Source organism: Girardinichthys multiradiatus, chromosome 13, assembly GCF_021462225.1.
Source record: "Girardinichthys multiradiatus isolate DD_20200921_A chromosome 13, DD_fGirMul_XY1, whole genome shotgun sequence".
In the NCBI taxonomy this organism is placed as follows: domain Eukaryota; kingdom Metazoa; phylum Chordata; class Actinopteri; order Cyprinodontiformes; family Goodeidae; genus Girardinichthys; species Girardinichthys multiradiatus.
In genome coordinates, this window is record NC_061806.1 from 39,360,622 (window position 1) to 39,387,433 (window position 26,812).

The following is a 26,812-nucleotide window of genomic DNA, read 5'->3' on the forward strand; positions in this document are numbered from 1 at the left end:
CTTGCAATCAGAAGGTTGTGGGTTCAATTCCAGCTTCCTCCTGCCATATGTTGATGTGCCCCTGGGCAAGGCACTTAACCTCAAGTTGCCTACCAATCAGTGTATGAATGTGTGAGCGTTAGTGAGTGCGATTGGGTGAATGTGGCTCTAGTATAAAGCGCTTTGAGTGGTCTGTATGACTGGAAAAGTGCTATATAAGTTCAGTCCATTTACCATTTACTATGCACTGTATATACAAAAAAAAAAAGAAAAATCCTCACCGAGAGCAAAGTGTACCAGTGTCAAATTCCTTGTCTGTAAAATCTTGGCAATAAACCTGATTCTGATTAGCTGTCCAATCTTTGTCACTACAGCTATGGGAACCGCAGCCCAGCTCGCCCTCTCCTTTGCACCAGTCCGAGCAAAGGTTTCCTCTCCTAACCAACACTGAGAGCGGCCACCACACACTTCACTGGCCCTTGGTCCTCCTTTTCATCAGAACAACTCACATAAGAGGTTGTGTCTAGGCAGAAAAAATGTTTAGGATAATAAAAAAAAAAAAGTTTAAAGATTGTTTGTTTTTTCAGTGTGTTTTGCCTTTGGCAATCAACAAACCAAACCTTCATGGAGCAGCTGAAGTTGTACTTTTATTTAGGGGGTTGAATATAAATGTATCCCTGACTTTTCAGATTTATAAAAAAATATTTTGAAAAAACAAAATTGACAGCCATTTGGATTTTCCTTTCATTTTACAGTTATGCACCACTTTGTGTTGGTCTATCACACAAAATTGCAATAAAATAAAGTTGGTGTTTTTCATATTTTTGTAAGGCAGTGTAGATAAGTAAAACTATACTAATTAGTTTAGAACACATTCATAGTTAAAACAAATCAAAATGGTGGAAAATGAGCAGAGTTAGTGGAAAAACGCAAAAGCACCCCCAGATCGAGACACACGTGGTGTCAGTCGTTTATTGAAAACAAACTATAGTGCCAGGAACTCACAGGTGTTAACCCTGACAAGAATATTTTGAAAAGCAACTGAAAACAAGAGACTTTGTGCTCTGAAGGTTAAATTTCAAACAAGGTGGCAGGTGTAAGCAACAGAATAAAAAAAAGCATCACAGAACAAGTAAAAGACTCAAATCTGTCCTTTTCAATAGTTTTGACCCACATACAGAGAACACTCAGAAGTAACATTTTAACGTGTTTTATTGTCAGCGAAGTAATAAGGCACGGGAACTGGAAACTCCAACTGTACGGAAAGATAGGAGAAGGGACTGGTGAATAAACGAATATATAGCAACTGATTTTAGTTATCTGAGAAATGGCTTACTAAATTGCTGTTGCTTGAACCACCAGGGGTAGAGGGATTCAGAGTCTTAGCTTGTGAAGTGGGGTTGTCCAGCTGTCTTCTCAGCTGCTGGTTAGGTGCAAAACAGTTGAAGCACAGGTGCCGATGTTTGCGAAGGAGGGAGGAACAGGGTATGCTTATGCCTTGGTCCTGGGGTTGAAGGAAGCGAGAAGCCACTAGCTTGATCCGTGTCCAAAAGGTACAGACGGTAGGCAGAGAAATCCACCAGAAGGTTGATCCAATACTCAGTAGATGATTATCCAGATTGTTCAGAGGACCTCCGGAACAAAGTCAGGACTCAGCAAAGTAAGCAAAGCCTCAGGCAAAAAAACCTGCGAGGGAACAAATTCAACAATTACAAAGAGCACATGAAGCGCAGCAAAAAATCAGGAGAGGCTGAGCTTGTTACCACTAAGGCAAACACTCTGGCATCGAAGTGCTGGCAGCTTCCCGCTTAAGTACTCCTCCATGCAATCAGTAGATAGGTCACACCTGTCATCCAGCGCACCTGAGAACCTCCAGCACCAACTGAGAAACACTGAAGCCATGAAAACAAGTATACCATACACACACATACACACACTGACAAAAACCCCAACACAAATAATGATACAAACATCACAAAGTATGAATCCTTGGCATTTATTAGTTTCTTTAAGCCTTTTTTTCTTTCATGAGAAAATCCACTCATGTCCTAGAATGCCCTTGATGTAACTCTTCACCGTTGTTTTATTTGTTTGGCTTAGATCTAATATACTAATTAGCGCAACGCCTACCACCACTGCTCCCCAGCTGCAGCTGCTCATCCTCCACTCAAATGCTCTCCATATTGACTACATTATATATGGGGAGTTGCTAATATTAGATAAACTATTTCCCCAGTTGCCAGTTCTTTTAATATATTTGACAAAATGTCATAGGTTTAGATGTGTTACATTTATTTTTGCCCAAACCTGTATTTTTAGTTTTGATGTTAGCAAAATGCAATTTAGAAGAGTAACAAGCTTGGCTTCATGATTTATAATAAAACAAAACAACTCATGACCACATATACAAGGCTAATGTTAACCTGGGAAAACAAGCTGGATGGATGGATCTAAGGGTGGATGGATCTTTAAAACCATGGCTGTTGGGGATTAATATAGACACAGTTTCTAGTTTTGCTAAAGAAAATGACATTATGCGATATTGCAGTTGTTTTTATTCTATTCCAACAGGATGAGAACATACAGTGGTACCTTCTCCTCTTCTTGTACAACATTTAACTTATTATTTCCACCACCCAGCTTAATGAAATGGTTAAATTCTTATTGCAGAAGGGTCATCTTTTTCAAAGTTCTTGCGATTCCCTTTACAACCTCCCCTAAATCCCATAATGTTTTTTGTTGAGGTTATGAAGAGGTGTAATTTTTTTACTACCCTTCAGGATGCCACTTCAAGGCCAGTAAAATGTTTAAAAAGTGTATCAAACCGACAAAGGTAAAGGTCATGAAAGTCATTAGACTAATAAACCTACCATCAGGGACTGCTTTTTAAAATCCCCTTGGAGGAGCCGGAGCACAAAAGGTGGACAATGACATGAGAAGGCAGTGAAAGACCTTCAGCTGAAATGTCACTAAAGCGCTCAGTGGGTTCAATTATCGCTCAAGCAGAGAGACCCCAATTAGTGTTCTGACTTGACACTTGTGTTTGTCTGAGGAGCCTTGGGCTGGAAACCTAAAGTGAGGAGATAACAGGTATTGGCTCCAATTTATTACTAAATTCACTTTAAGCTCACTCCAGAAAGATAACAGTGTCGAAATATAGAGGGCCGAGGACAATTATCCCTTTGAAGCAGAGAGGAGGATATTCTAATTGTCCTCTGGATTGGCATTCTTGTATACCTTATTATCATCTTTCACGGGCATTATGAAAAACAGAAAACAGAGTAGAGATAAAAACCATGATAATAAAATCATTTCATTAGCTCAGAGGCTCATTGTCTTTCTTTATGTTATGCCTTTGATTTTATTAAAGAACTTTGATCTTTAATAGTTACAATATTTTAATAGCCTGACATAATTACACAATTAAAGCAATAATGATACCAGTATGGTGTATTTAAGGACTATTTAAGGTTTTATTGAGCCTTAATTAGTCAGTCAGTCATTTTCTACCGCTTATTCCATAGTGGGTTGCGGGGGAGCCGGTGCCTATCTCCAGCAGTCTATGGGCGAGAGGTGGGGTACACCCTGGACAGGTCACAAAAATAGACTGCATGCAACATTTTTTGTCTTCTTTTTCTTTTTATTCATGCAGATTGTGGTAGTTATTTGTATGTGTCTCTAAAGGACTCTGGAGACATCTACTGGCTAGAAAAGAAAGCTCTTGATCAAAGTATCTGAAAATGTTATGTGGGTACATCTTCAGTAAATCTTGAAGAAGGATTTCAAGCCATCAATTTGTGTTAATGGCATGGCCTGTGGCTGAAGCCACTCTTTAACCAGAGACAACATTCAAAGCATCTAACGTGGGCTAAAGAGAAAATTGGTTGGATTGTTCCTCAGAGGTTCAAAATCCTCTTTACAGATAAAAGTAAATTTTACATTTAACTTCATAGTCCAGGTCCCAGATTCAGAAGGGAGTGTGCAGAGGTACATAATCCACGCTGCTTGAAGTTTCCATAGTCAGTGATGATTTGGAGAGCCATGCCATCTGCTAGTGTTGGTCCACTGTGATTTATGAAGTTCAAAGTGACTTCGGGCATCTACCAGGACAGTTAAGGAACATCATGTAATATTCTAATCATCTGAGAAATTTGGGGGTTTAGCTGCTGAAAGCCACAACTTTCAAAATAAAAACAAGAAACACTGGAAATAACAGGTCCAGTAGGGAATCCCTCTCTGCCCAGCGAGATCATTCTGGGGGTCTCAAGCGGTTCCTAGGCCAGACTGGATATATAGAACTTCCAGCGAAAGTTCTGGGTCAGCTCTGAAGTGTCCTCCCTGTTAGACATGCCCAAAAAACCTCCAAAGGGTTTCATCCTGATCAGATGACTGAATTCCTCACGTTTAATTAATCTATATAATTTATATGTTTCACTAATTAAACTTAAATATGCCAACTATTTGATGACTTTTGAATTTATGATGCACCTCTATTACAATGCGCCCTCACTTATCTGTCCACCGAAGTTAATATTCAGTGGCAAAGTATCAGATGTTTCTAAATACTTATGCCTTTATTTGAACACATAATTTAAAGGCATATGTATCTTAATTATCATGTTATGGCTTCTTATTCGGGGAACAATTATATTGAAGCTCCTTGGTCCATCAAATGTTATACCAGGGTGATTTAATGTATTCAGTCTACATATTACAGCTCATCAGTAGGCTGCAGTGAAAGCAGAGGTCTGGAAACACTGTTCAACAGCTCTCGAGTATTTAATCACACTCTGGAATATGACATTAGGTTCGATTGTGTGCTACTTCACTCAGTATTTATAGGAAAATCTTTCAGGAATCTAGTCTTTAGGAACACTGCATTTATAGGGCAAGCCGGTGTTGTTTATTTTGACTTCCTGCTGGTTTGGAGACAACAAATTATCTCTTAATACGGTTATAAAAATACGGAACTACATTTCCCAGAATGCCACAGGAGCTCAAATGTATAGTGTTTCTGCCGCCGTGCGGCTTTGGATACGAAGTGCAGGAAAATGTGCTCATTCATTCATACAGTCACTACCATGCAGGCAGCTCAACCAGGACCATCTGCAGCAGCAACCGCAGACATGTAGAAAAATAATAAAAGAAAACATAGAAAGTGGTTAAAAATGGACTGAAGAATAATGTGCCTCGGCTGTCATCATAACCATCACTACCATGTTCCCGGGAGTTTTCTATGCATTGCTGGCGGGTTTCCTCGGAGCCGTGGCGTCGTCGTCGGCCAAACTGTCCCTCGGAGCCGACTATCTGAAGGGAGTCTGTGAAACCGGACTCCGGACGTGGGGCGAGCAGCGGAAATTCAGACATGCGGATGAAACCACAGCCTGTGACCGGGTGAGTCTGAGTTCTGTTCATTATTACCAACACAGTTAGCTTGACTGGGAATGGGCCAGTTCTGTTATAGGGAGCATCCCCGCTCATCCACGAGTCCCTCATCATCAGCACCACGGACAGCGTCACGCGACGGATACCCTGCGGTAGCTGCTCTCTCGTGCCATGTCCGCGTGACGAAGGACGATGCTAGTCATGCGGGATCGCGTTGTTCTGTGAGCGTGTCTCGTGTTGCTGCTGGCGGTGGTGGTGGCGTGGAAACGGACTGTGGGATTTGGAGGGAGTCAGGTTTCTGCTGTGACCTTCGATCTGTCTCTATGCGTCATCCTGGTGATGTCAAAAACATCTGCAGACAGGTGTTTGGTGTAATTATGCCAATTACACACTTCCTATCTGAGTTAGTATGAACACGTTGGAACGCAGGGTGCCAGGGAGTACATTAAACGATACTAATTAAAATGCAACACATGATCTTTATGCGTCACAGCAGGATTGCGGTGTTTCAGGCATGCCAGTTAGAGAACAGTGCAATCCTGTGGGATGTCCTGCTTTAACAAGGTCAAAATCCTGGTACTCTATGGCAAACACATGTATCACATCGTAGCAATGTAGGATCTTGATTTCTACCATGTTTTTAGTCTAGACAGTTAATGTTAAAATTGACAAGTATACTTGTTAATGATTTCTAACCTTGGTTCTTCTAACACATTTCAGTTAGGGAGAATTTAACAAGTTGTATTGATATCGTTTAATTCTAACTAGTAATAACGTTTTAATAGTAATTAGTAATAGTAATCTAGATATCTTTGAAACCCGATTTCTACATTCACTTTATAAAAAGACACATTACTCATGGTGTGTCATGATCATTGACTGTTTGGTTTTGATTCTTTTTGGTGTCTTTCATTATTGTTCATTTCCTTATTCTGCTAAAGTCAGTGTTCTTAATCATTAGTTAGATGTTGCTTTTCTAATTATTCTTTGTGCTTAGTTTCGTAGTTTATTCCATGGGTATTCTTGTTTATTCTCTTTAGATCTACATACGTCTTTTCCTTTATTTAAAATTCTGTTTAGGTTCAGTCCAAGTCTTCTCCTTGTGCAGCTCAGCCTTCCTTCTGCACAGCCACCTGGCCAATAAGTTCATTCATCCCACCTGTGCTGGCCGTTTACCTTACTCTTTCTCACCTGTGTCTCCATGCCTTCTGCTCACTTCCCCCAGTATTTGTCACGGTGTGATATTTCGGACTTTCTTTGTGGTTTTTGGTTTGTGTCTTTTTATTAATTAATCCCTTCGCCCATGTTTAGTCTATGCATTAGTTTCACCTGTTCCTTCTGTCTCCCTGCCTCCTTGTCTTACCTGTTCCCTCTTCCTTTGATTACCTGCCCTTTGTATTCCCTTAGTATATTAGTTAATCTGTTTCATGTGTTGATGGCTGGTTCCTCGTCTCTCAACTCGGGTCTCTATCCTTGACTGCCATGTGTTTCATGTTCCTGCAGTGATTTATGTTACGTTTGGATACCTCTGAATAAAGCTGAAGATCACTCAACATGCGGCTGCCCAGCTCTTACCTGCACTTTGGTCCGACAACAAATATTACATTACATTATGTGACAGTATATAAGCGCTCTGGTTGGCATCTTTAATTTACTGGTGCCTTCCATTGAATTCATGCTCCTTGTTGCTTCATTGTCCTCTGTGCTTTCAATACTGCCTGTTTCACCTTTTCCTTTTTCATCTTTAGCCGTGTCTATGGAACAGCCTTCCCAAAGCTGATCTGAGACTATTGATGTTTTTAGTGATTAAGATACTTACTCCTAATACAGTTTGAAGTCGATCTGTATTTTTTTTTTTTTTTTGTATATTAGTTTCGCTTTATGTTGATTTAAAATAAATTATTTACTGTAGTTTTTTATATTATTTTATATTTGTGTATGGAGTGTGTATACCAATTATTCTAATTAAATGCAGATTTAAGTCTGTTCTAAAACTAGTTTAACTAGCATAGCCTCTACTAGTGTAGCTTAGTTTTAGCTTATGTTCAGTCAGTCAGTCAGTCATTTTCTACTGCTTATTCCACAGTGGGTCGCGAGGGAGCTGGTGCCTATGTCCAGCAGTCTATGGGCGAGAGGCGGGGGGACACCCTGGACAGGTCGCCAGTCCATCGCAGGGACTGGCGACCAGTCCATCGCAGCTTAGGTTCAATTCAATTCAATTCAGTTTATTTATATAGCGCCAATTCACAACACATGTTGTCTCAAGGCACTTCACAACAGTCAGGTTCATACATTCCAATTAATCCTAACAATTGAACAGTGCAGTCGGAGTTAGGTTTTTATTCAAATTGGATAAAAAGTTTTTCTGTCTAAGGAAACCCAGCAGATTGCATCCAGTCAGTGACTTGCAGCATTCACTCCTCCTGGATGAGCATGTAGAGACAGTGGACAGTCACTGGTGTTGACTTTGCAGCAATCCCTCATACTGAGCATGCATGTAGCGACAGTGGAGAGGAAAAACTCCCTTTTATCAGGAAGAAACCTCCATCAGAACCAGAACCAGGCTCAGTGTGAGCGGCCATCTGCCACGACCGACTGGAGGTTTGAGAGAACAGAGCAGAGACACAAAGAGAACAAAGAAGCACTGATCCAGGAGTACTTTCTATGGGAAGGAAAAGTAAATGTTAATGGATGTAGCTCCTTTAGTTGTTTCATCTAGAAAGAAAGAACAGATAAACTCTGAGCCAGTTTTCAAGGTTAGAGTCTGAAAGAGAGCACATAGTTTGTTACAGTTAAGCTCAGTCAATCGCCATGTCTAGGAGAGAGAAAGGGTTAAACACTAAAAGCCAGGGCTATGTGGATCATCGGTAGAGGGTGAGCATTAAGTTGTTGCCAGCAGAAGCTCGGACAATTCCCCTCTCCAGAAAGGTTTAACAGGTAGACACAGAGTCAGGCCAGGTGTAGCTTCTAGGAAGAGAGAAGAGAGAACATAAAGTTAAAAGCTGAAATAACAGCAAATAATGCAAAATTGGAGAGTAGTGTGAGAATGTAGCGAAGAGGGTGAAAGTGGTCGTTATGTCCTCCAGCAGCTTAAGCCTATAGCAGCATAACTACACAGATAGTTTCAGTTCAGATTATTTAGTTAAATGGCGCTTATTTTCAACAATGTCGTCTTAAGGCACCTCACAAAGGGTCCCACTGATGGTCATTGTTATACTAAAAACCACAATGATTGGGATACCTCCCTCTGTCAGACTGATTATAACCATTGGAAAAGAGAAGGGGTCATACAGGTAGCAGAAATGGAGGGTGTGTTTGCACCTCAACCATAACTGAGCTGGTTTAGGCTAAACCTGACTCCCCCTTACTCCAACCAACAAGGAGGGAGGAAGGCTCCCTCCCTGATAATCTAAGCCACTCTAACTATAAGCTTTATCAAAAAGGAAAGTTTTAAGCCTAGCCTTAAACAGTTTAACAGGGAGCCAATGAAGGGAAGCTAAAGTAGGAGAAATATGATCTCTCTTTTTAATTTTCATCAGAACTTTTGCTGCAGCATTTTGAATCAGCTGAAGGCTTTTAACTGCATTTTGTGGACATCCTGATAGTAAAGAATTACAATAGTCCAGCCTTGAAGTAACAAATGCATGGACTAGTTTTTCAGTGTCACTCCTGGACAGGATATTCCTAATTTTGGCAATGTTCCGGAGGTGAAAGAAGAAAATCCTAGAAACCAGTTTAATATGGGATTTAAATGACATGTCCTGGTCAAAAGTAACACCAAGGTTTTTTACTTTATTACCGGAGGTCAATTTAATGCCATCCAGGTTAAGTGATTGACTAAGCAGTTTCTTTTTTAAAAACTCCGGTCGAAAGACGACAACTTCTGTCTTGTCTGAATTTAGAAGCAGAAAATTTAAAGTCATCCAAGTTTTTATGTTTTCAAGACATGCTTGTAGTCTAACTGGTTGGGCTTATCAGGATTTATGGATAAGTAAAGCTGAGTGTCATCAGCGCAACAGTGAAAATGTATCCTATGCTACCTGATAATTTTACCTATTGGAAGTAAAGAGAATTGGCCCAAGTACTGAACCCTGTGGTACTCCACAATTAACCCTGGAGTTTAAAGATGATTTATCATTTACATGAACAAACTGGAATCTGTCAGACAGATAAGATTTAAACCAGCCTATCGCTGTTCCCCTGATCCCTACAACATATTCCAGCCTTTTTAAGAGAATATTATGGTCGACTGGATCAAATGCAGCACTGAGATCTAACAGAACCAGTACAGACACAAGTCCATTATCTGAGGCCATAAGAATATCATTAGTGACTTTCAGCAGAGCTGTTTCAGTGCTATGATGAGCTCTGAACCCTGACTGAAACTCTTCAAACAGGTCATTACTGTATAAATGCTCACACATTTGATTAGCAACTATTTTCTCAAGAATTTTAGATAAGAATGGAAGATTGGATATAGGTCTGTAATTTATTAAGTCATCTCGATCAAGCAAAGGTTTCTTAAGTAAAGGTTTAATTACGGCTAACTTAAAAGCCTGTTGTACATATCCATTTATTAAGGATAGATTAATCATATCTAAAATAGGCTGGTAATCAAAGGGAACACTTCCTTAAATAATTTGGGTCTAACATACAAGTTGAAGGTTTAGATGAAGCTAATATTTCTGATAACTGAGGAAGCTCCGCTGGATCAAAAGAGTCCAAACACAGATCAGGTTCTATTGTTACTTCCATTGTTCTCACTTGCTGAGGATGAAGTAATCATGTTCATGAGTATGCCAATGATTTTACTTTCAATAGAATTCATTTTATTTAAAAACAATCCCATAAAGTCATGACTGCTGAGAGCTAAGGGAATGGATGGCTCAACAGAGCTATGACTCTGTGTAAGTTTAGCAACTGTACTAAAGAGAAACCTAGGATTATTCTTGTTCTCTTCTATTAATGATGAGAAATAAGCTGTTCTGGCTTGGCGAAGTGTCTTTTTGTACAACAGTAGGCTATTTTTCCAGATTAAGTAGGAATCCTCTAGGTGTGTAGAGCGCCATTTTCTCTCCAATTTTCTAACATTGTGCTTTAAAGTATGCAGCTCTGAATTAAACCAAGGAGCTAGTCTCCTATGAATAATTACCTTCTTTTTCAAGGGGGCTGCATTGTCTAATGCATCACGCAATGATGAAGAAACACTATGAACAAGAGAATCAATTTGTGAACGGGAATTAAAAAAATTATTGTTTTTCAGTGATAATGAGGAATTTAAAAGTGGAACAGATTCTTTAAAGGTTGTTACAGCATTGTCTGATATTGATCTACTATAATGAAATTTTCTTTCAGGTGTGGAGTACTCGGTTAAATTAAACTCAAAGGTTATTAAGAAATGGTCAGACAGGGTTATGAGAAAATATTGTTATGTCTTTACACTCAATGCCATATGTCAGCACAAGGTCCAGAGAATGAAGACAAAGGTGGGTAGGTTTGTTAATGTTTTGAGCAAAGCCAATTGAGTCTAAGATAGCATTAAACGCTATATTTCGGCTGTCACTTTCAGTGTCAACATGAATGTTAAAATTCCCCACTATAATAACCTTATCTGTATTTTATCACTAAATCAGATTTGTTCAGAAGGAGAGTTCCCTGTGGGGATCCTCAGAACCGTAGACTCCTGAGCAATGGAGCAAGTGACTTTCAGCAGAGCTGATTCAGTGCTATGATGAGCTTTGAAGCCTGACTGAAAGTCTTCAAACTGGTCATTGCTGTGTAAATGCTCACACATTTGATTAGCAACTATTTTCTCAAGAATTTTAGATAAGAATGGAAGATTGGATATAGGTCTGTAATTTTTCAAGTCATCTCGATCAAGCGAAGGTTTCTTAAGTAAAGGTTTAATTACAGCTAACTTAAAAGCCTGTGGTATACAGGTCCTTCTCAAAATATTAGCATATTGTGATAAAGTTCATTATTTTCCATAATGTCGTGATGAAAATTTAACATTCATATATTTTAGATTCATTGCACACTAACTGAAATATTTCAGGTCTTTTATTGTCTTAATACGGCTGATTTTGGCATACAGCTCATGAAAACCCAAAATTCCTATCTCACAAAATTAGCATATCATTAAAAGGGTCTCTAAACGAGCTATGAACCTAATCATCTGAATCAACAAGTTAACTCTAAACACCTGCAAAAGATTCCTGAGGCCTTTAAAACTCCCAGCCTGGTTCATCACTCAAAACCCCAATCATGGGTAAGACTGCCGACCTGACTGCTGTCCAGAAGACCACTATTGACACCCTCAAGCAAGAGGGTAAGACACAGAAAGAAATTTCTGAACAAATAGGCTGTTCCCAGAGTGCTGTATCAAGGCACCTCAGTGGGAAGTCTGTGAGAAGGAAAAAGTGTGGCAGAAAACGCTGCACAACGAGAAGAGGTGACCGAACCCTGAGGAAGATTGTGGAGAAGGGCCGATTCAAGACCTTGGGGGACCTGCGGAAGCAGTGGACTGAGTCTGGAGTAGAAACATCCAGAGCCACCGTGCACAGGCGTGTGCAGGAAATGGGCTACAGTTGCTGCATTCCCCAGGTCAAGCCACTTTTGAACCAGAAACAGTGGCAGAAGTGCCTGACCTGGGCTACAGAGAAGCAGCACTGGAATGTTGCTCAGTGGTTCAAAGTACTTTTTCGGATGAAAGCAAATTCTGCATGTCATTCGGAAATCAAGGTGCCAGAGTCTGGAGGAAGACTGGGGAGAAGGAAATGCCAAAATGTCAGAAGTCCAGTGTCAAGTACCCACAGTCAGTGATGGTCTGGGGTGCCGTGTCAGCTGCTGGTGTTGGTCCACTGTGTTTTATCAAGGGCAGGGTCAATGCAGCTAGCTATCAGGAGATTTTGGAGCACTTCATGCTTCCATCTGCTGAAAAGCTTTATGGAGATGAAGATTTCATTTTTCAGCACGACCTGGCACCTGCTCACAGTGCCAAAACCAGTGGTAAATGGTTTAGTAAATAAGGAAGTCAATTCAATTTTTATAGCCCCTTTTCCACATAAAAATCACAAAGTGGTTATACAGAAAGCCCATAAAACACGACTTAAAAGACAAAAAGTAATTCAATGACACAGATAATTAAATGCAAATATAATATTTAAATTAATCTTCAGGAAAGGAGTGTGTGTGCGTGTTCATGTTAAACAGCTTCATGGGGAGTTTTTCCATTGCTTCAAGTGACGGCATCCTTAATCCGGGTGTTTCCTGTCAGACATGTGAAACAGTTTGATAACACCTGTCTTTTCCGTTCTAATGCAGAAAAACGTTTCACCACCCACTTTCTATACAATGAAGAAAGATCTAATTAAATTAATAATGAAATATCTGCCCTGAGAAACATTCTTGCTTTCAATTTTCACTAAAACAAAGGTGTGTTTACTGAGATTTTTGTTATTCATTATTATGTTCAATCTTAATAATGACTACAAATGAGAACTTTCCAGCAGTCTATGGGCGAGAGGTGGGGTTCACCCTGAACAGGTCGCCAGTCCAATATATATGTGTATATATATATATATATATATATATACAGTACAGACCAAACATTTGGACACATTTTCTTTATTTTCATGACTATGAATATTGTAGTTCACACTGAAGGCATCAAAACTATGAATTAACACATGAAAAAAAGTGTGAAACAACTGAAAATATTTCTTATATTCTAGGTTCTTCAAAGTAGCCACCTTTTGGTTTGATTACTGCTACGCACACTCTTGGCATTCTGTTGATGAGCTTCAAGAGGTAGTCGCCTGAAATGGTTTTCCAACTGTCTTGAAGGAGTTCCCAGAGATGCTTAGCACTTGTTGGCCCTTTTGCCTTCATTCTGCGGTCCAGCTCACCCCAAACCATCTCGATTGGGTTCAGGTCCGGTGACTGTGGAGGCCAGGTCATCTGGCGCAGCACCCCATCACTCTCCTTCTTGGTCAAATAGCTCTTACACAGCTGGAGGTGTGTTTGGGGTCATTGTCCTGTTGAAAAATAAATGATGGTCCAACTAAACGCAAACCGGATGGAATAGCATGCCGCTGCAAGATGCTGTGGTAGCCATGCTGGTTCAGTATCCCTTCAATTTTGAATAAATCCCCAACAGTGTCACCAGCAAAGCACCCCCACACCATCACACCTCCTCCTCCATGCTTCATGGTGGGAACCAGGCATGTAGAGTCCATCCGTTCACCTCTTCTGTGCCGCATAAAGACACGGTGGTTGGAACCAAAGATCTCAAACTTGGACTCATCAGACCAAAGCACAGATTTCCACTGGTCTAATGTCCATTCCTTGTGTTCTTTAGCCCAAACAAGTCTCTTCTGCTTGTTGGCTGTCCTCAGCAGTGGTTTCCTAGCAGATATTTTACCATGAAGGCCTGATTCACACAGTCTCCTCTTAACAGTTGTTTTAGAGATGTGTATACTGCTAGAACTCTGTGTGGCATGGACCTGTTCTCTAATCTGAGCTGCTGTTAACCTGCAATTTCTGAGGCTGGTGACTCGGATGAACTTATCGTCCGCAGCAGAGGTGACTCTTGGTCTTCCTTTCCTGGGGCGGTCCTCATGTGAGCTAGTTTCTTTGTAGCGCTTGATGGTTTTTGCGACTGCACTTGGGGACATTTTCAAAGTTTTCCCAATTGTTCGGACTGACTGACCTTCATTTCTTAAAGTAATGATGGCCACTTGTTTTTCTTTACTTAGCTGCTTTTTTCTTGCCATAATACAAATTCTAACAGTCTATTTAGTAGGACTATCAGCTGTGTAATATATCCACCTCCTGCACAACACAACTGATGGTCCCAACTCCATTTATAAGGCTTGAAATCCCATTTATTAAACCTGACAGGGCACACCTGTGAAGTGAAAACCATTTCAGGTGACTACCTCTTGAAGCTCATCAACAGAATGCCAAGAGTGTGCGGAGCAGTAATCAAAGCAAAAGGTGGCTACTTTGAAGAACCTAGAATATAAGACATATTTTCAGTTGTTTCACACTTTTTTGTTCAGTATATAATTCCACGTGTTAATTCATAGTTTTGATGCCTTCAGTGTGAAGCTACAATATATATATCTCTATACAGGACTTGACATTAACACCCGCCAAATGCGGGTGAATTTTAGCAGTGGCGGGCCACTCCGACTAGCCACTTTGGCGGGTTGAATTATTTGTACAGTTTTTAATTGTAGTTTTCTCAAATGGGATCCGAAATAATAAGCAAGTTGAAATGCGACACTACAACTCCGATGAGCACTGCCTGCGTACAGTGTTTGCTCTCTGGTCCGTTCATGACCGACGTCGCTTTAGACAGACAATTCCTATGGAGAACGCAGTTGTGAAGCGGTGGGGGCGGCAATGTTGATTAGAGGGTGACACGGGAGTGGATTTTCTCTCCTGTCCCATCCCGCTCCCACAGAAAAATGTCTTGTCCCAGCCCAATCCCAGGCCAGCATAAAAAAAAATCCTGTCCCATCCCACGCCTGGTAAATTGACTCCCACTCCCATCCCGCTCCTATTTAGAACGACTCCCACTCCTGTGTCACTCCCATTTTTGTTTTCTTCATTTAGTCTTTTGGCAATTTCTTTGAAGGACCAGTTAGGTCCCTGTTTTTAGCTGTAGTAAAGGCCTGTTAAAGTAAAAAGAATAATAATGAAGAAATAATAAAATATCAAACAAGGAAACAGACCACACCTATCTTAGTTGAATAAACAAAATGTACAAAGTTGTATTTTACTCATTTATTAAGTGATTGTTTCCTTTGAACAATGACATTACTTTTATGTTTCAAGTTGCTGAAACAAAAGAAAAATGTACCTAGCAAAAGAACTGTACTTGGTGAACAAAAGTGCAAAAAGGCATTACCTTCATAATTTAGAAACTGTAGCTCAATGGTTCACTGCCCTGGTCCTCAGGGACCCCTTCCCTGCAGGTTTTAGATGTGTGTCTGATCCTTAACACCTGATTCAAATTCTGACATGACCTCCTATACAGGCATCAAGAATGGAGGGTCAAACTGGACAAAATCATTATTAAATAAATAAATGTTGTGAATGTCCCATTAGTGAAAGAAATGTAACATTAAATGTGCCATTAAATTAAAGTTACCATTTTTTATTTAATACATCATTAGAAACAATAAATGTGCCATTATATCATGAAATGGACTATAATGCAATTAAATGTGCCACTGAATAATTAAGTATAATTTTAAAGACGACATGACGTAATTAGTGGTACACTTAATATTTAATGATCTATTAAATAAATTGTACATTTAATGGTACATTCAATTTTTTTGTATTTCACAACATATTTATCTATCTTCCCTTGATGAAGCCTTTCCCCTCTACTGTGGCAAAGGCTCTTCAATCTTTAGTGCAGCGGCCCTCAAACTGGGGTTCCCGGACTCCCTGGGGTCCGTGAACCATAGGTTGGGGGTGCAAGAAACACGTGTTGTCAAACCCAAGAAGGCACTGGTGTGGATCTTTTGGGCTTGAGCTAATTAATACAATGGACAAATATTTAACTCCGTCCACTTCATCAAGTAAGGCAAAAGCCAAATCGGCTAAAATTAGAAAGTATGACAACAATTACCTCGAGTTTGGCTTCATCGAGAATGAGGATGGAAGATCAAAATGTGTTATATGTCTTCAAGTGCTAGCAAACGAAGCGATGAAGCCAGCTAAGCTAAAGTGGCATCTCATCACAAAGCACCCGGAGTTCAAAGATAAAACAAGATAATTTTTCCAGCGAAAGCTGGGAAAAATGTGTCGCTGTTTGTACGGATGGCGCAACAGCAATGACCGGCCGAAAGAGTGGAGTTGCAGCACGGATAAAATCTATCAATCCAAGGGTAATAGCTACCCACTGTGTCCTGCATTGGCAAGCACTAGCTTCCAAAGACATGGAACCAGATCTTCACTCTGTTTTGAACACAGCTATCACTGCAGTTAACTTTGTGAAATCCAGAGCTTTGCAATCAGGGTTGTTTGGTCAACTTTGCCAAAATCTGGATGCTGAACATGACGCAATGCTTTATCACTCGGTGGTGCGATTACTGTCTCGTGGGAAAGTGTTGCAGAGAGTTTTTGAGCTACGCAGAGAAATGTCAGAATTCACGACAGAGGAAAAACTGGACATTGCAAATTTTTTTCTTGATCCAGACTGTATTGCCAAGTTAGCCTATCTTGCAGACATATTCAACATACTGAACAGCCTCAACCTCTCAATCCAAGGAGGCCACACATCTATCCTTGAAGTTACTGACAAAATTGGTGCCTTTATAAAAAAAAAAAAAACGACATCTGGAGAAGAAGAATACAAGATGGAATAACAGACATGTTCCCCCAACTGACTGAGTTTTTAAACAAAGAGAACTTGTCCGTTGCTATTGTGAGGGATGTTGTAACTTCACACCTAACATCACTGTGTGAGCACTTCAGCTCATATTTCTCGGATGTGAACACTGATGCCTTGGATTGGGTGCGTGATCCATTTTCACCTGCTGCAACAGAAAATGGCCTAACAGGTAAAACAGAAGAACAGCTGTTGGAGTTATCTTGTGACAGAACATTGAAGGCCAGATTCCAACAGGCAAGTCCTGCAAACTTTTGGACCGCCCTCTCACATAAGTATCCTGAACTGACTGCTGAGGCCATGAAAATATTGCTGCCCTTTCCTACCACTTACCTCTGTGAATCATCATTTTCCACTCTGACTTTAATGAAGAACAAATGCAGGGCTCGTTTACAAGTGGAAGATGTTCTTAAGAGTTTGTTTGTCATCCATACCTCCAAGAATAGAGAAACTGTGTGGTGAGAGACAGACTCATCCTTCTCACTAATTTTAAGGGGTTATTGGTGTATCTGATGACTGGTTTGACTGTATGCAACAAAGCCTAAAGCAGATACTTTTCAGAGGGTTTTTTCAAAATGTTTTTTTTTTGGAAGCTTTAATATATATTTGAAGAAAACACCCTAGGAGTTAAAATATAACTTAAATACATGTTTCCTGTTTTAAGTGTTCAAATGTTTTATTTTTATTTCTATAACAGATTGGGTGTATGTACGTTGATCTTTTTTTAAATATACAGAATTCCTGCAGTATTTAAGAGTACAAAAGGCAGTTTTAAAAATATCAGCATGAGGAAGCTTAAGGGGTCTTGGAAAAAATCTACCACTGCTAAGAGCTCCCTGGTCCCCAAAAGTTTGAGAACCCCTGCTTTAGGGCACATGCCAGCATCTTTGTTGACACGTGATTGTACTTTTCGTTTGACGAATGAAGAGATGCAGGGCTGATTCAATCCAGAATGTCCCTTAATCACTGGTGTACTTGATTACGACTAAACACGTTTTGCAAGCAGTATACTGCGTGTTAACACTGCTACATTCAAGTCTCCTGAAGTTCTGTAATATTTGCGACTTTCCTGTCAGCTTTATGCGTTTAATAGATAAGTCCTTATTTCTGACTTTACGCAGGTGGAAAACGTCGAGCAGAAGCATTGTTGGCTTGTGGATCGTGTAGTTCGTTTGACTCGCATTATAGTATAGACTTCTTGGAAAAAAACTACACAATGGCGGCATCGATCCAAGTTTTTTTTTTTCTTAAAGTTTATAACAAAGTCTAGTTTTAAATTTCCAAAGACAATTGATCCTAGTTTGTTTTCCCTCCTATTGGTTAGTTCCCGCTCCCGTTTATGTTTTATCCTGTACCGTCCCAATCACGTGATTTTTACTGATGCTGTCTCCCGTCCCGCGGGATTCCAGAAAAAATGTCAGCCTCTAATGTGGAGGTAATGTTTCTACTTAGTACACCGCCAGTGTTGTTATAAGCGACTTTGGGCTTGTTTTTCTCTAAAGTCGCTTGCAAATCTCGTGGGTTGCAGTTTTATGGGCTTGTTTTTTAACGTGAAGTTTGGGCTTGGCATTCCTTCCGAGTGAAACCCCTTAATTATCTCCCAGCTCCCACAATAAAGCAAAACACAAGTGGTAGATGGTTTGTCCTTTCCACGTCGTTGTTTCCTGATTATAGCTTCCACCAGAGTTGACGGAACACCCCGAACACACTCACGTTAGAGCCCAGAGTGACGGAACCGAGTGATGAGACAGCGTCAGAATGAGATGCAGTAAATGTGGAAAATATGGGAAACATTTTTAAAAAAGAGTGGGAGAAAGAGAGAGCACTGCAAGACAGGATCTGACCTCAGATGGGAGCCTCTCTTCTGATTTAGTGTGAAATATGTGCTCACCATGACTTTTCTTTTAAACAGACTTTAAAGAAAGTTTTTTCTTGACTGTTCATTGTCATTTTGCTGTTAGGAATGCAAAATGCACTTTTCTTTTGATCAGTTGTTATTCAAAATGTTTATGGTAAAAGTGTAAAATATTTTTGCTGTTGCTTTTGTATAATGCCATAATAAATGTATACATTTATGCTGTTTACAAGCGGCCTCCGTTTTACACAGTGGTGTAAAGCCAGTTGTGCTTCTTTAGGCTTGTTTTGATAGAGCTGGTTGCTTGTTTCTCTCACGACACCTGGTACCATTGATCACTGCACATTTTCATATAAAACAGAACCTTGTCTGAGCTGAATACTTGATAATGACCCGAAGAGATAAACATTTTATATAGTCTTGATATGATTGTGTAAAAGGGTCATTTACATTTAAAAATGTTGTAAATCTAGTTAAAGTAAACTTTAGCATGCTATAGTCAAGCTTCAGTCATATTAAACTAATTCTCAACAACAAAATTGTGGCTGGTGAAAATGCAGAGTAGCTAGTAACTTTGGAAAACCACTAGCCACAGTGGCTGGTGAACAATAAAGTTAATGTCAAGCCCTGTCTCTCTATATATTGATATATATATATATATACATATAAAAGTAAATAAAAGCGTAACAGGAAGTCAAGTTTTTGCAATTATTCACATATATTTCCTTTGTTTTCTAGCTCCACATCCCTCTGAGGCTGCTGTGCGGTGGTCTTCTTTTCACCTGCAACGCTGTGATGTGGACCTTCCTCGCCAAAGCACTCAGGTACTCCTCTTCCTCCACCCGAACCACTGTGACCACCACTGCCTCCAACTTCATATCTTCCGTAAGTAGGCAGTTCTACAGTTTTCTATTTTTAATCCTATTAGTCTTTTTACTATTGAGGATAAAATCAATTTAAAGCCCCTTAGACGATTTCTCTCGATATAAACTGGCCTAGTTTTGAAAGTAGGCTGGACTATATTCAGAAATAAGCTGTCCTTTAATTACTCGATAGTTATTCATTTATTTTATTCTCAGCTTAAATCCTATAATAAATGTTGTTTTCCCCTCCCATTGCAGGCTTTCTTGGGCCAGCTGATCTTTGGGGAACCCCAGATAACACTGTGGTGGGTCGGGATCTCTTTAACCTTTTCAGGTCTGTTGGTACTGCAGAGGATTTCACCACAGGATAGGCATCAGACTGCAGTCGCGACAAAGGATGAATAGCACAATGTCTCCTCTAGCTGGCTGCGCTGTGCTCAGGCTGACACCTCCTCCGCTTTTAAGCAAAGCCAAAGACCAAGTCTGAAAACAGTAGTGTTGTTCAACATATTTGCTTTCCATCTGCAGCCCAGGTGCATAATTGAAAAAAAGCAGCAATTCTGTGAAGGAACAAGAGGTTTTCCAGTCATGTCATGTAAAATAAACCACCCCCGTTTAATCCTACAAAGTAGTCTGCCATTAGAGGATCTGCTTATGTGGCACAGCTACAATCTGTCTTGTGGAGATGAATAAACAGATGCTTGGTTCCAGCTTCTTGCTTCTTTCACTATATAAATGGGTTCACACAGACAGGGAAAATTATTCAAGCTTTATATTTTTGTTTCATAATCAGACAATTATAGCACAAAAATGATAGGGTAAAAAAACATGCGACAAAAGTAAAAAGACAAAAAAAAAAATGATGTGATATTTTTGGAAAGGAGATTAAGTACTCCTTTGTTGAGGAGGTGATCAGAGGTTTATTCTTTTGTTTGTGGAGTAATCAGTAAGCTACAGTCAGTAGCTAGTACAATGCTGCAATCCATTTATTTTCCAGAATTGAAATTTAGGATGAAATGAACTGGAACAGCCTCTAAAATTTTAATTCCAAGTTGGAAATTCAGTGGTTTCTCACAGCCCACAAACTTAAAATCTAATATAATTGTCACATATTCAAAGGGCATGCATCATTTATTTACAACTTTTATTTTTCAGTTGTGTCCAGGCTTGTAGTTCATGATAGCTATATTCATGTACATGCTTGAATTTGACAAATATTTTAAAAAGTGAGTGCATAGCAGCTGAAAATCTAGCCAAATGTTGGCAAAGAGTGATGGAATATGTTTGAAATGCCGAACTCTGGCATTTGTGAAAAACACATTGGCCATCTAGGAGCAAAATAGTATTAGCAAAGTCTCAAACTCAAATTTGAGTTCATAAAGTGATTTATCCAGGGAGGAGGAAGTCAGAAGAAATGTTTTCTGTTGCTTGGAAACCTGATGAACCGGCACCCTATGAAGGAATTTAAAAGTCTGTTGTCATAAGATAAACTTTTGTCCACATTCCTCAGCTTTAAGTTGTTCATTGCCTTAAATTTAATATTCCCCTTGTTTCACAGTCTGGGACTTGCCTCTTTGCCATCTGAGAGACTGTTTTTGTGGAGAAATCCGCAGTTTCTTGTATTTTCTTGACAGGGACAGATATTTTTCCCAATTATAGTTTCTGTAGAACAGCTTTAATATTCTGCTCAGACACAGGGATAACGTTGATAACAAAGCTACTATAATGTTATTACAATGCATCTCCTAAAACCTACATAGCTAAAGATGTCTTCAAGAAGATCAGTTTGCTGAAGGTTTTGGCTAACGTTAGCATGTTTTCCCTCTGTTTTGGTTGAATGACTTATTGATCATTTGGTTTCTAACATATATCAGTGCTGTTCTAGTTAATTGTGGTCAAGAACAAAACTTACACAAGTTTTATTCCCTGCTTCAAAAAACGTAAATTTTTGTTTTAAACATCGTAAATATGAATGACCAGCATTTCAGCTGCTCTCTGTGCAGCCCTTTCTAACACCAACAGCTATTTGGGCACAGCACACAGAGCTGGCCACAAGACACAAAAACAAAGGAGGTTACAACAACCAATACAGACTTTCATTTATTGTAAATATTGTAAAGAGTAAAAAACCTTTAGATTGTCACGGAAACCCCATATTTGTTTGCCCAACAAAATAATATGAGCAACAGTTTTGCAGTTCGTGCCATAATTTAACACTTGTGTGGTGTTCATATTGTTTTTACTCAGCCAATGTTTCTGGGTCTGGTGGACCCGTTGCATTTTGTGATTTTTAATGCCTCACAATCAAACACTTACCGTAATTAAAATCTTGATATGAGTGGAAGCAAATTTACAATTAATTTACATTAATTGTATCATTTTTCCTTCTGTAAATAATGAAAATGGGTCCCACAGACCCAAACACCACACAAGGGTTAAAAAACAAATTCTACGCAATATCTGACTAAATACCTTGCTTGCTAATGCTATAGATGTGGCTGATATGAATTCAGACCTAACACCAACAACAGGAATCAGGAGTTAATTTTTTTTCAATGACTCTAATACCAATCAATTAAAAATGCCTTGATCGGGACATTACTGTTTGCTTTTTTATACAGTATGTGCAGGTGTGAGTTTAAACAATAAATATGCATACATATTATAGGATGTTAATGACCTAATCTGGCGCTCGGCTAACAAAGTGCACTCTTATTCTTAAAAACTGCTAACTGTTCTAATGTAGCGCTGCAAGGCTCATCCCTTGTAAGGACTCACTTTGTCTCTGGGTTTACATTTTGTTATTCTGTTTTGTTTTTACTTGAATTTCTGTTTCTGCATATGACTGTGAAACCTACTGTGTTTTGATTCTAAGGCAGCTGCTGCACTTCAGTCACAAGACATGTGTGTGCATGTTTTTATGAAATGCTGAAGAAACCACACCAAAGCATCCTGGATTATAAATCAGCATCAGTGAGATGCCTGTGAAATGTTGGGGCCTCTTATCAGCATTATGGAGCACATATTTGCTTACTTACATTTTTTAGGAATAATGCTTTTCATGCATACAAATGCTTTGTTTTTTTGTTTTTTTATTGAAAATTAGTAGTGATAAATATTTCCTTCGACATCCCAAAATTAGAGAATTCGAAAACTGCAGCATTATTAAAATTCCAATAATCGCCGTGATGCCCATCTGTCCTTCACGTCTCAGCTGCCTGTGGTGGAAGGTGGGGATCACACTGTTATTGGTTTCTAACAATAAAAGATAAAAATTTAAAACAATCAGATATGATTTCCTTGAATCTGTTTTAGAAAGCAGTTTTTGATGGTGGTTTAGCTTTCCATAAAGTTGCTGTTGTTTCAAATAATATAATAATACATAAGCTATATACATAGCTATAGTAATGGTCTGTAAAATCCCACAGAAACAATGCACAAAAATAGATGTCCTTCCACTGATTGCTGTGCAGGTTTTCAAGCATTAATCCCTGTTAATATGTTGTAGCGGCAATGTAATTATAATGTTAGGTTCTTTTGTTTGAGGCAAGCCAAGACATTCTTCGGTTCAGTCTTGTGTTTTTGTCTCCTGTGTGTGTACTTAGTACTTAATGGGGAATCTGTTTTTGGACTTATGATTGCTATAGTATGGGTATGTCTACAGTGCTGTAAAACGTATTTACCCCCAGATTCATTTTTTGCTTTGCTGTCACATTTAGATCATCAAACAAATTTTAATGTCACAAAGATAACCTCAGTAAAGGCAAAATGCACTTTTAAATGGATCATTTTAATTTTTAAGGGAAAAGCTATTGAGTTAACCTGGTCCTATGGGCATACACAATTACTCCCTAAACCTAATAATGGGTTATTCCATCTTTGGTAGCACCAGCAGCCATCAAGCGCTTGCAATAACTGGCAATAGGTTTTTCATGCCATTCTGGAGACACGCTCTTCTTTGCAGTATTGTTTTAATTCAGCCAGAATGTTTCAGAGGAAGAATGTGCATCTTAGTCAGATTTAAGAATTCATTTAAGAACTTACATTAATCTTCAGGACTTTGTGCTTGGGAGTAGAATTCACGGTTTCATCAATTAAGGCAAATCACCCATTTCCTGTTGCAGCAAAGCAGCCCTGACCACATGCTACATGTAATGGGAAGCACATCTTGTACAAAGTTCAACTTCTGTCTTTTCAGTCCACAGAATATTTTTCCATAAGTCATTAAACTCATTAAGATATTTGTTTTGGGAAAATGTAAGGATGGGTCGTTTTAGAAATAGTTTTGGCCTTCAAACTCTCCAATGGATGCCATTTTGTTTCTCACCTGTTCTGAATTTAGATTGAGGGCATGCTTTGTTACCCCCAACAACTGTTGGCAGCTTCTTGAGACCTTTAAGCCTACTTCATGTTGTCAGACAGGTTCTATTTAAGTCATTTCTTGATTCTACAGGGGGAGATCTTATGGCTGGTGAAATTGATGAAAAAAATAGGTTTATCACAGTTGTTTCATGTTTTAATGAAAGTGGCAATCATTTTATCACCTTTGGGAAGGTTGGTGATTAATAAAATAATTTAAAATAGCCTTTTGTGTTTACTCTGGTTATCTTTACCGGAAATTAACATTTGTTCTTCTGGAACATTTAAATTTGACAAAGAAATGTGTACAAAATATGTAATGTTGCAAATCATGACACTACATTTAGAACCTGCTCTTAAAAAACCACTGTCCTCTGATTGGTTGGCCTCTTGGAAGCATTTGCCTGTTATAGCCCACTCATCTAATAAAGGATTAAGAAAAACATGTAAGTGTATCCAAATAAAAATTGCTTTTCTGACTGGAGAAACATACATATATCAGTTTTCCTTAGTAAAGTGGGAAATCTGGAAAAAATGTCAACTTCCAGGGTTTAAATCTTCACCCATCTATAAGAACTTAAAGTAAACAGTTACTTCAGAGTAATTTTAATCAAAACAAGGCAGACTCGGAGGTGGAGAAGTGGTTAGCCATCCAACATGTGTATGTGGGACCCTTTTGTTCAGGCTGGATTCAAACTCTGCTCCTTGTAGAGGGATTTGGGTTCACTAAATGCAGCCCATGTTGGCAAACCCAGCTGGGCCGTCGTGTAGCACGTAGATGGGTCACAGGTGGGTATTAAGAGCATAACTTCGCAACACATCTTGGACCCATTCAGGGATCCTTTTTCACCCTGTGTTGTCTTACAATAAACCTACAGTATGTAGGCCACTGAGATAAGACAGCTGCTGAACAAAGCCACTGGGTCCCACTTTTAAACCATTTTCCTACCCATTTGGGCCCCATTTGTAAAAGATGGGGGAATAGGAACCTTGTAGAAAGCAACTTGAGGAAAAGAATTCTACAGAGTCATACAGATGAATGCATTTCTTATTTAACTGTAACAAATAGACTCACAGGCCACTTTATTAGGTACACCTGTTCAGTTTCTTGATATTGCAAGCCAGCTAATCATACTGCAGCAGCTAATGCATTTCAGCATCTAGATGTGGTGAAGACAACTTGATGAAGTTCAAAATAAGGATCAGAAACAAGAAGAAAGGTGATTTAAGTGACAATGAATGTGCTGTCGCAGTCAGTACCAAACAGGCTGGTCTAAATATTTCAGGAACAGAGAATCTTCAGGGATTTTCATATGCTGTCATCTCTCCAATTTGCAGAGAATGACGTGAAAAAAACAAACATCCAGTGAGCAGCAGTTTAAGCAGATGGGCTACAACTGCAGAAGATCACATAGCGTGCCATGCCCGGCATATAAGAATGGGAGACCGAGGCTACAATACACACATGGACATCAAAAATGGACAAAAGCAGATTTGGAAAGACATTGCCTGGTCCAAAAAGCCTTGATTTTAGATCGTAGTCAAAATGTCGTAACGGGTATGAAAGCACAGATCCATCCAGTCTTGTATCAACGGTTCAGGCTGGTATTGGCAGTGGAGATATTTTCTTGGCCCCTTAGTGCCATCTGGTCATTGTTTAAACACCACAGCCTACCTGTGCATTGTTGCTGACCAAGCTGCTCATACTTGAATGACCACAGTGAGTGTACCCCTCTTCTAATGGATACTTCAAGGAACAAAAGCATCATGTCACAAAATTCATATCATCTCAAACTGGTTTCTTGAACCTACCATGTTCACTCTTCTCCAAAGACCTGCATAGTAACTGGATCTCAGTCCAAAAAAACACCTTTGGGATGAGACGGAACGGGAGATTAACATCATCCATGTGTAATCTGTAGCAGCATCATGTCAGATTTGGACCAACAAACCCTCAGGAATGGTGTACTTAATAAAGCGGCTTAGAAAAAAAATAGTAAGCAAAAGTCAGAAAGTATTTTTAATCTAGTAGAATGATGAAACAGCATATTTACAGCAGACCATAGTTGTGGCATAGGCAAGAAAGAGAACGGAGAAAATTTCTACCAAGGTTGTTCTTTGCCCCAAACGTATCAACCGACATTTTCCAACATGAAGATGCCTCAATAATGCATGAGACTGGTTCATATAAATCCTCTTGAGTCTCAGTCCAAATGTTATTGCCTTTCAAGAATGTTACAATTACTAACTTTATGCCTGGCTTGTCTCCAGTTAACGGCATGATATATTGGGGGTAAACCATGTAAACACAATCTGTTACAGCATGGCACATGCACTGTAAACACTGGAATGATTAAAGAAAAAAAGACTACTGTATTACCTTGCAAGAAAGCAACTTTATTATTAATTGCAATATAAATTAAAACTTTTAGGGCTAATAATTAAATATTGACTTGAGGAAGATACCCGTGTTGTTAAAGCTGATGTTGCATTAGTTTGTTGTACATCTTCTCATGACATATGCAGTCTTTTCATGTTTCTAACCTGAAATAAAATGCAGTGAGATTTTTTTTTTTAAAAGGTTCAGATTTTCAGCACAAACTGATGGTGAGATTCTCATGACAAATCTGTCTAATAAATGTCTTTCAGTTTATGTAAAACTGACATTTGTCCGAGTGCAAATAAAGTGTCAATGCCTCCTATTTGGACAAACGTGTATATTGCCACTGAAACGGAGTGAAGAAACACTGAATGAATAAGAGCCTCATCTGACCAAGGTCATCCTCTGCATCATGTCAGCTGTTTTATGTTGTATGAAGGTTTTCCAACAGTTCAGTGTGAGATTATACTTAGATTTTTATTATGCTAGCTTTTAATCCCAACAAACCATTGAAGTAAAATACATTTTATGTAATCAAGGCTGACACTTCACAAAAAGAGATATTACAACAGTAAAAGTCA

General features: G+C 39.2%; 1 protein-coding gene and 1 long non-coding RNA gene across 3 annotated transcripts; one reads left to right on the forward strand and one right to left on the reverse strand.

The window, feature by feature from the left end:
- Positions 1-925: 925 nt before the first annotated feature.
- Positions 926-3,434, reverse strand: LOC124879946. Its single transcript, XR_007041177.1, has 2 exons — positions 1,316-3,434; positions 926-1,234 (listed from the first exon to the last, which is right to left on the reverse strand). It is a non-coding gene; the product is annotated as an uncharacterized LOC124879946 (long non-coding RNA).
- Positions 3,435-5,040: 1,606 nt separating this feature from the next.
- LOC124879945 (transmembrane protein 42) lies at positions 5,041-26,553 on the forward strand. 2 transcript variants are annotated; one of them, XM_047384808.1, is made up of 3 exons: positions 5,041-5,373; positions 19,368-19,514; positions 19,751-26,553. In XM_047384808.1, the coding sequence occupies exons 1-3, from the start codon at positions 5,197-5,199 to the stop codon at positions 19,895-19,897; spliced, it is 471 nt and encodes a 156-aa protein (XP_047240764.1). In that variant the 5' UTR covers positions 5,041-5,196; the 3' UTR covers positions 19,898-26,553. The 2 variants fall into 2 exon arrangements, with proteins under 2 accessions (XP_047240764.1, XP_047240765.1); XM_047384809.1 differs by lacking the exon at positions 5,041-5,373 and adding an exon at positions 5,380-5,726 and having other exon boundaries at positions 19,368-19,453; positions 19,751-19,890.
- The last annotated feature ends 259 nt before the right edge of the window (positions 26,554-26,812 follow it).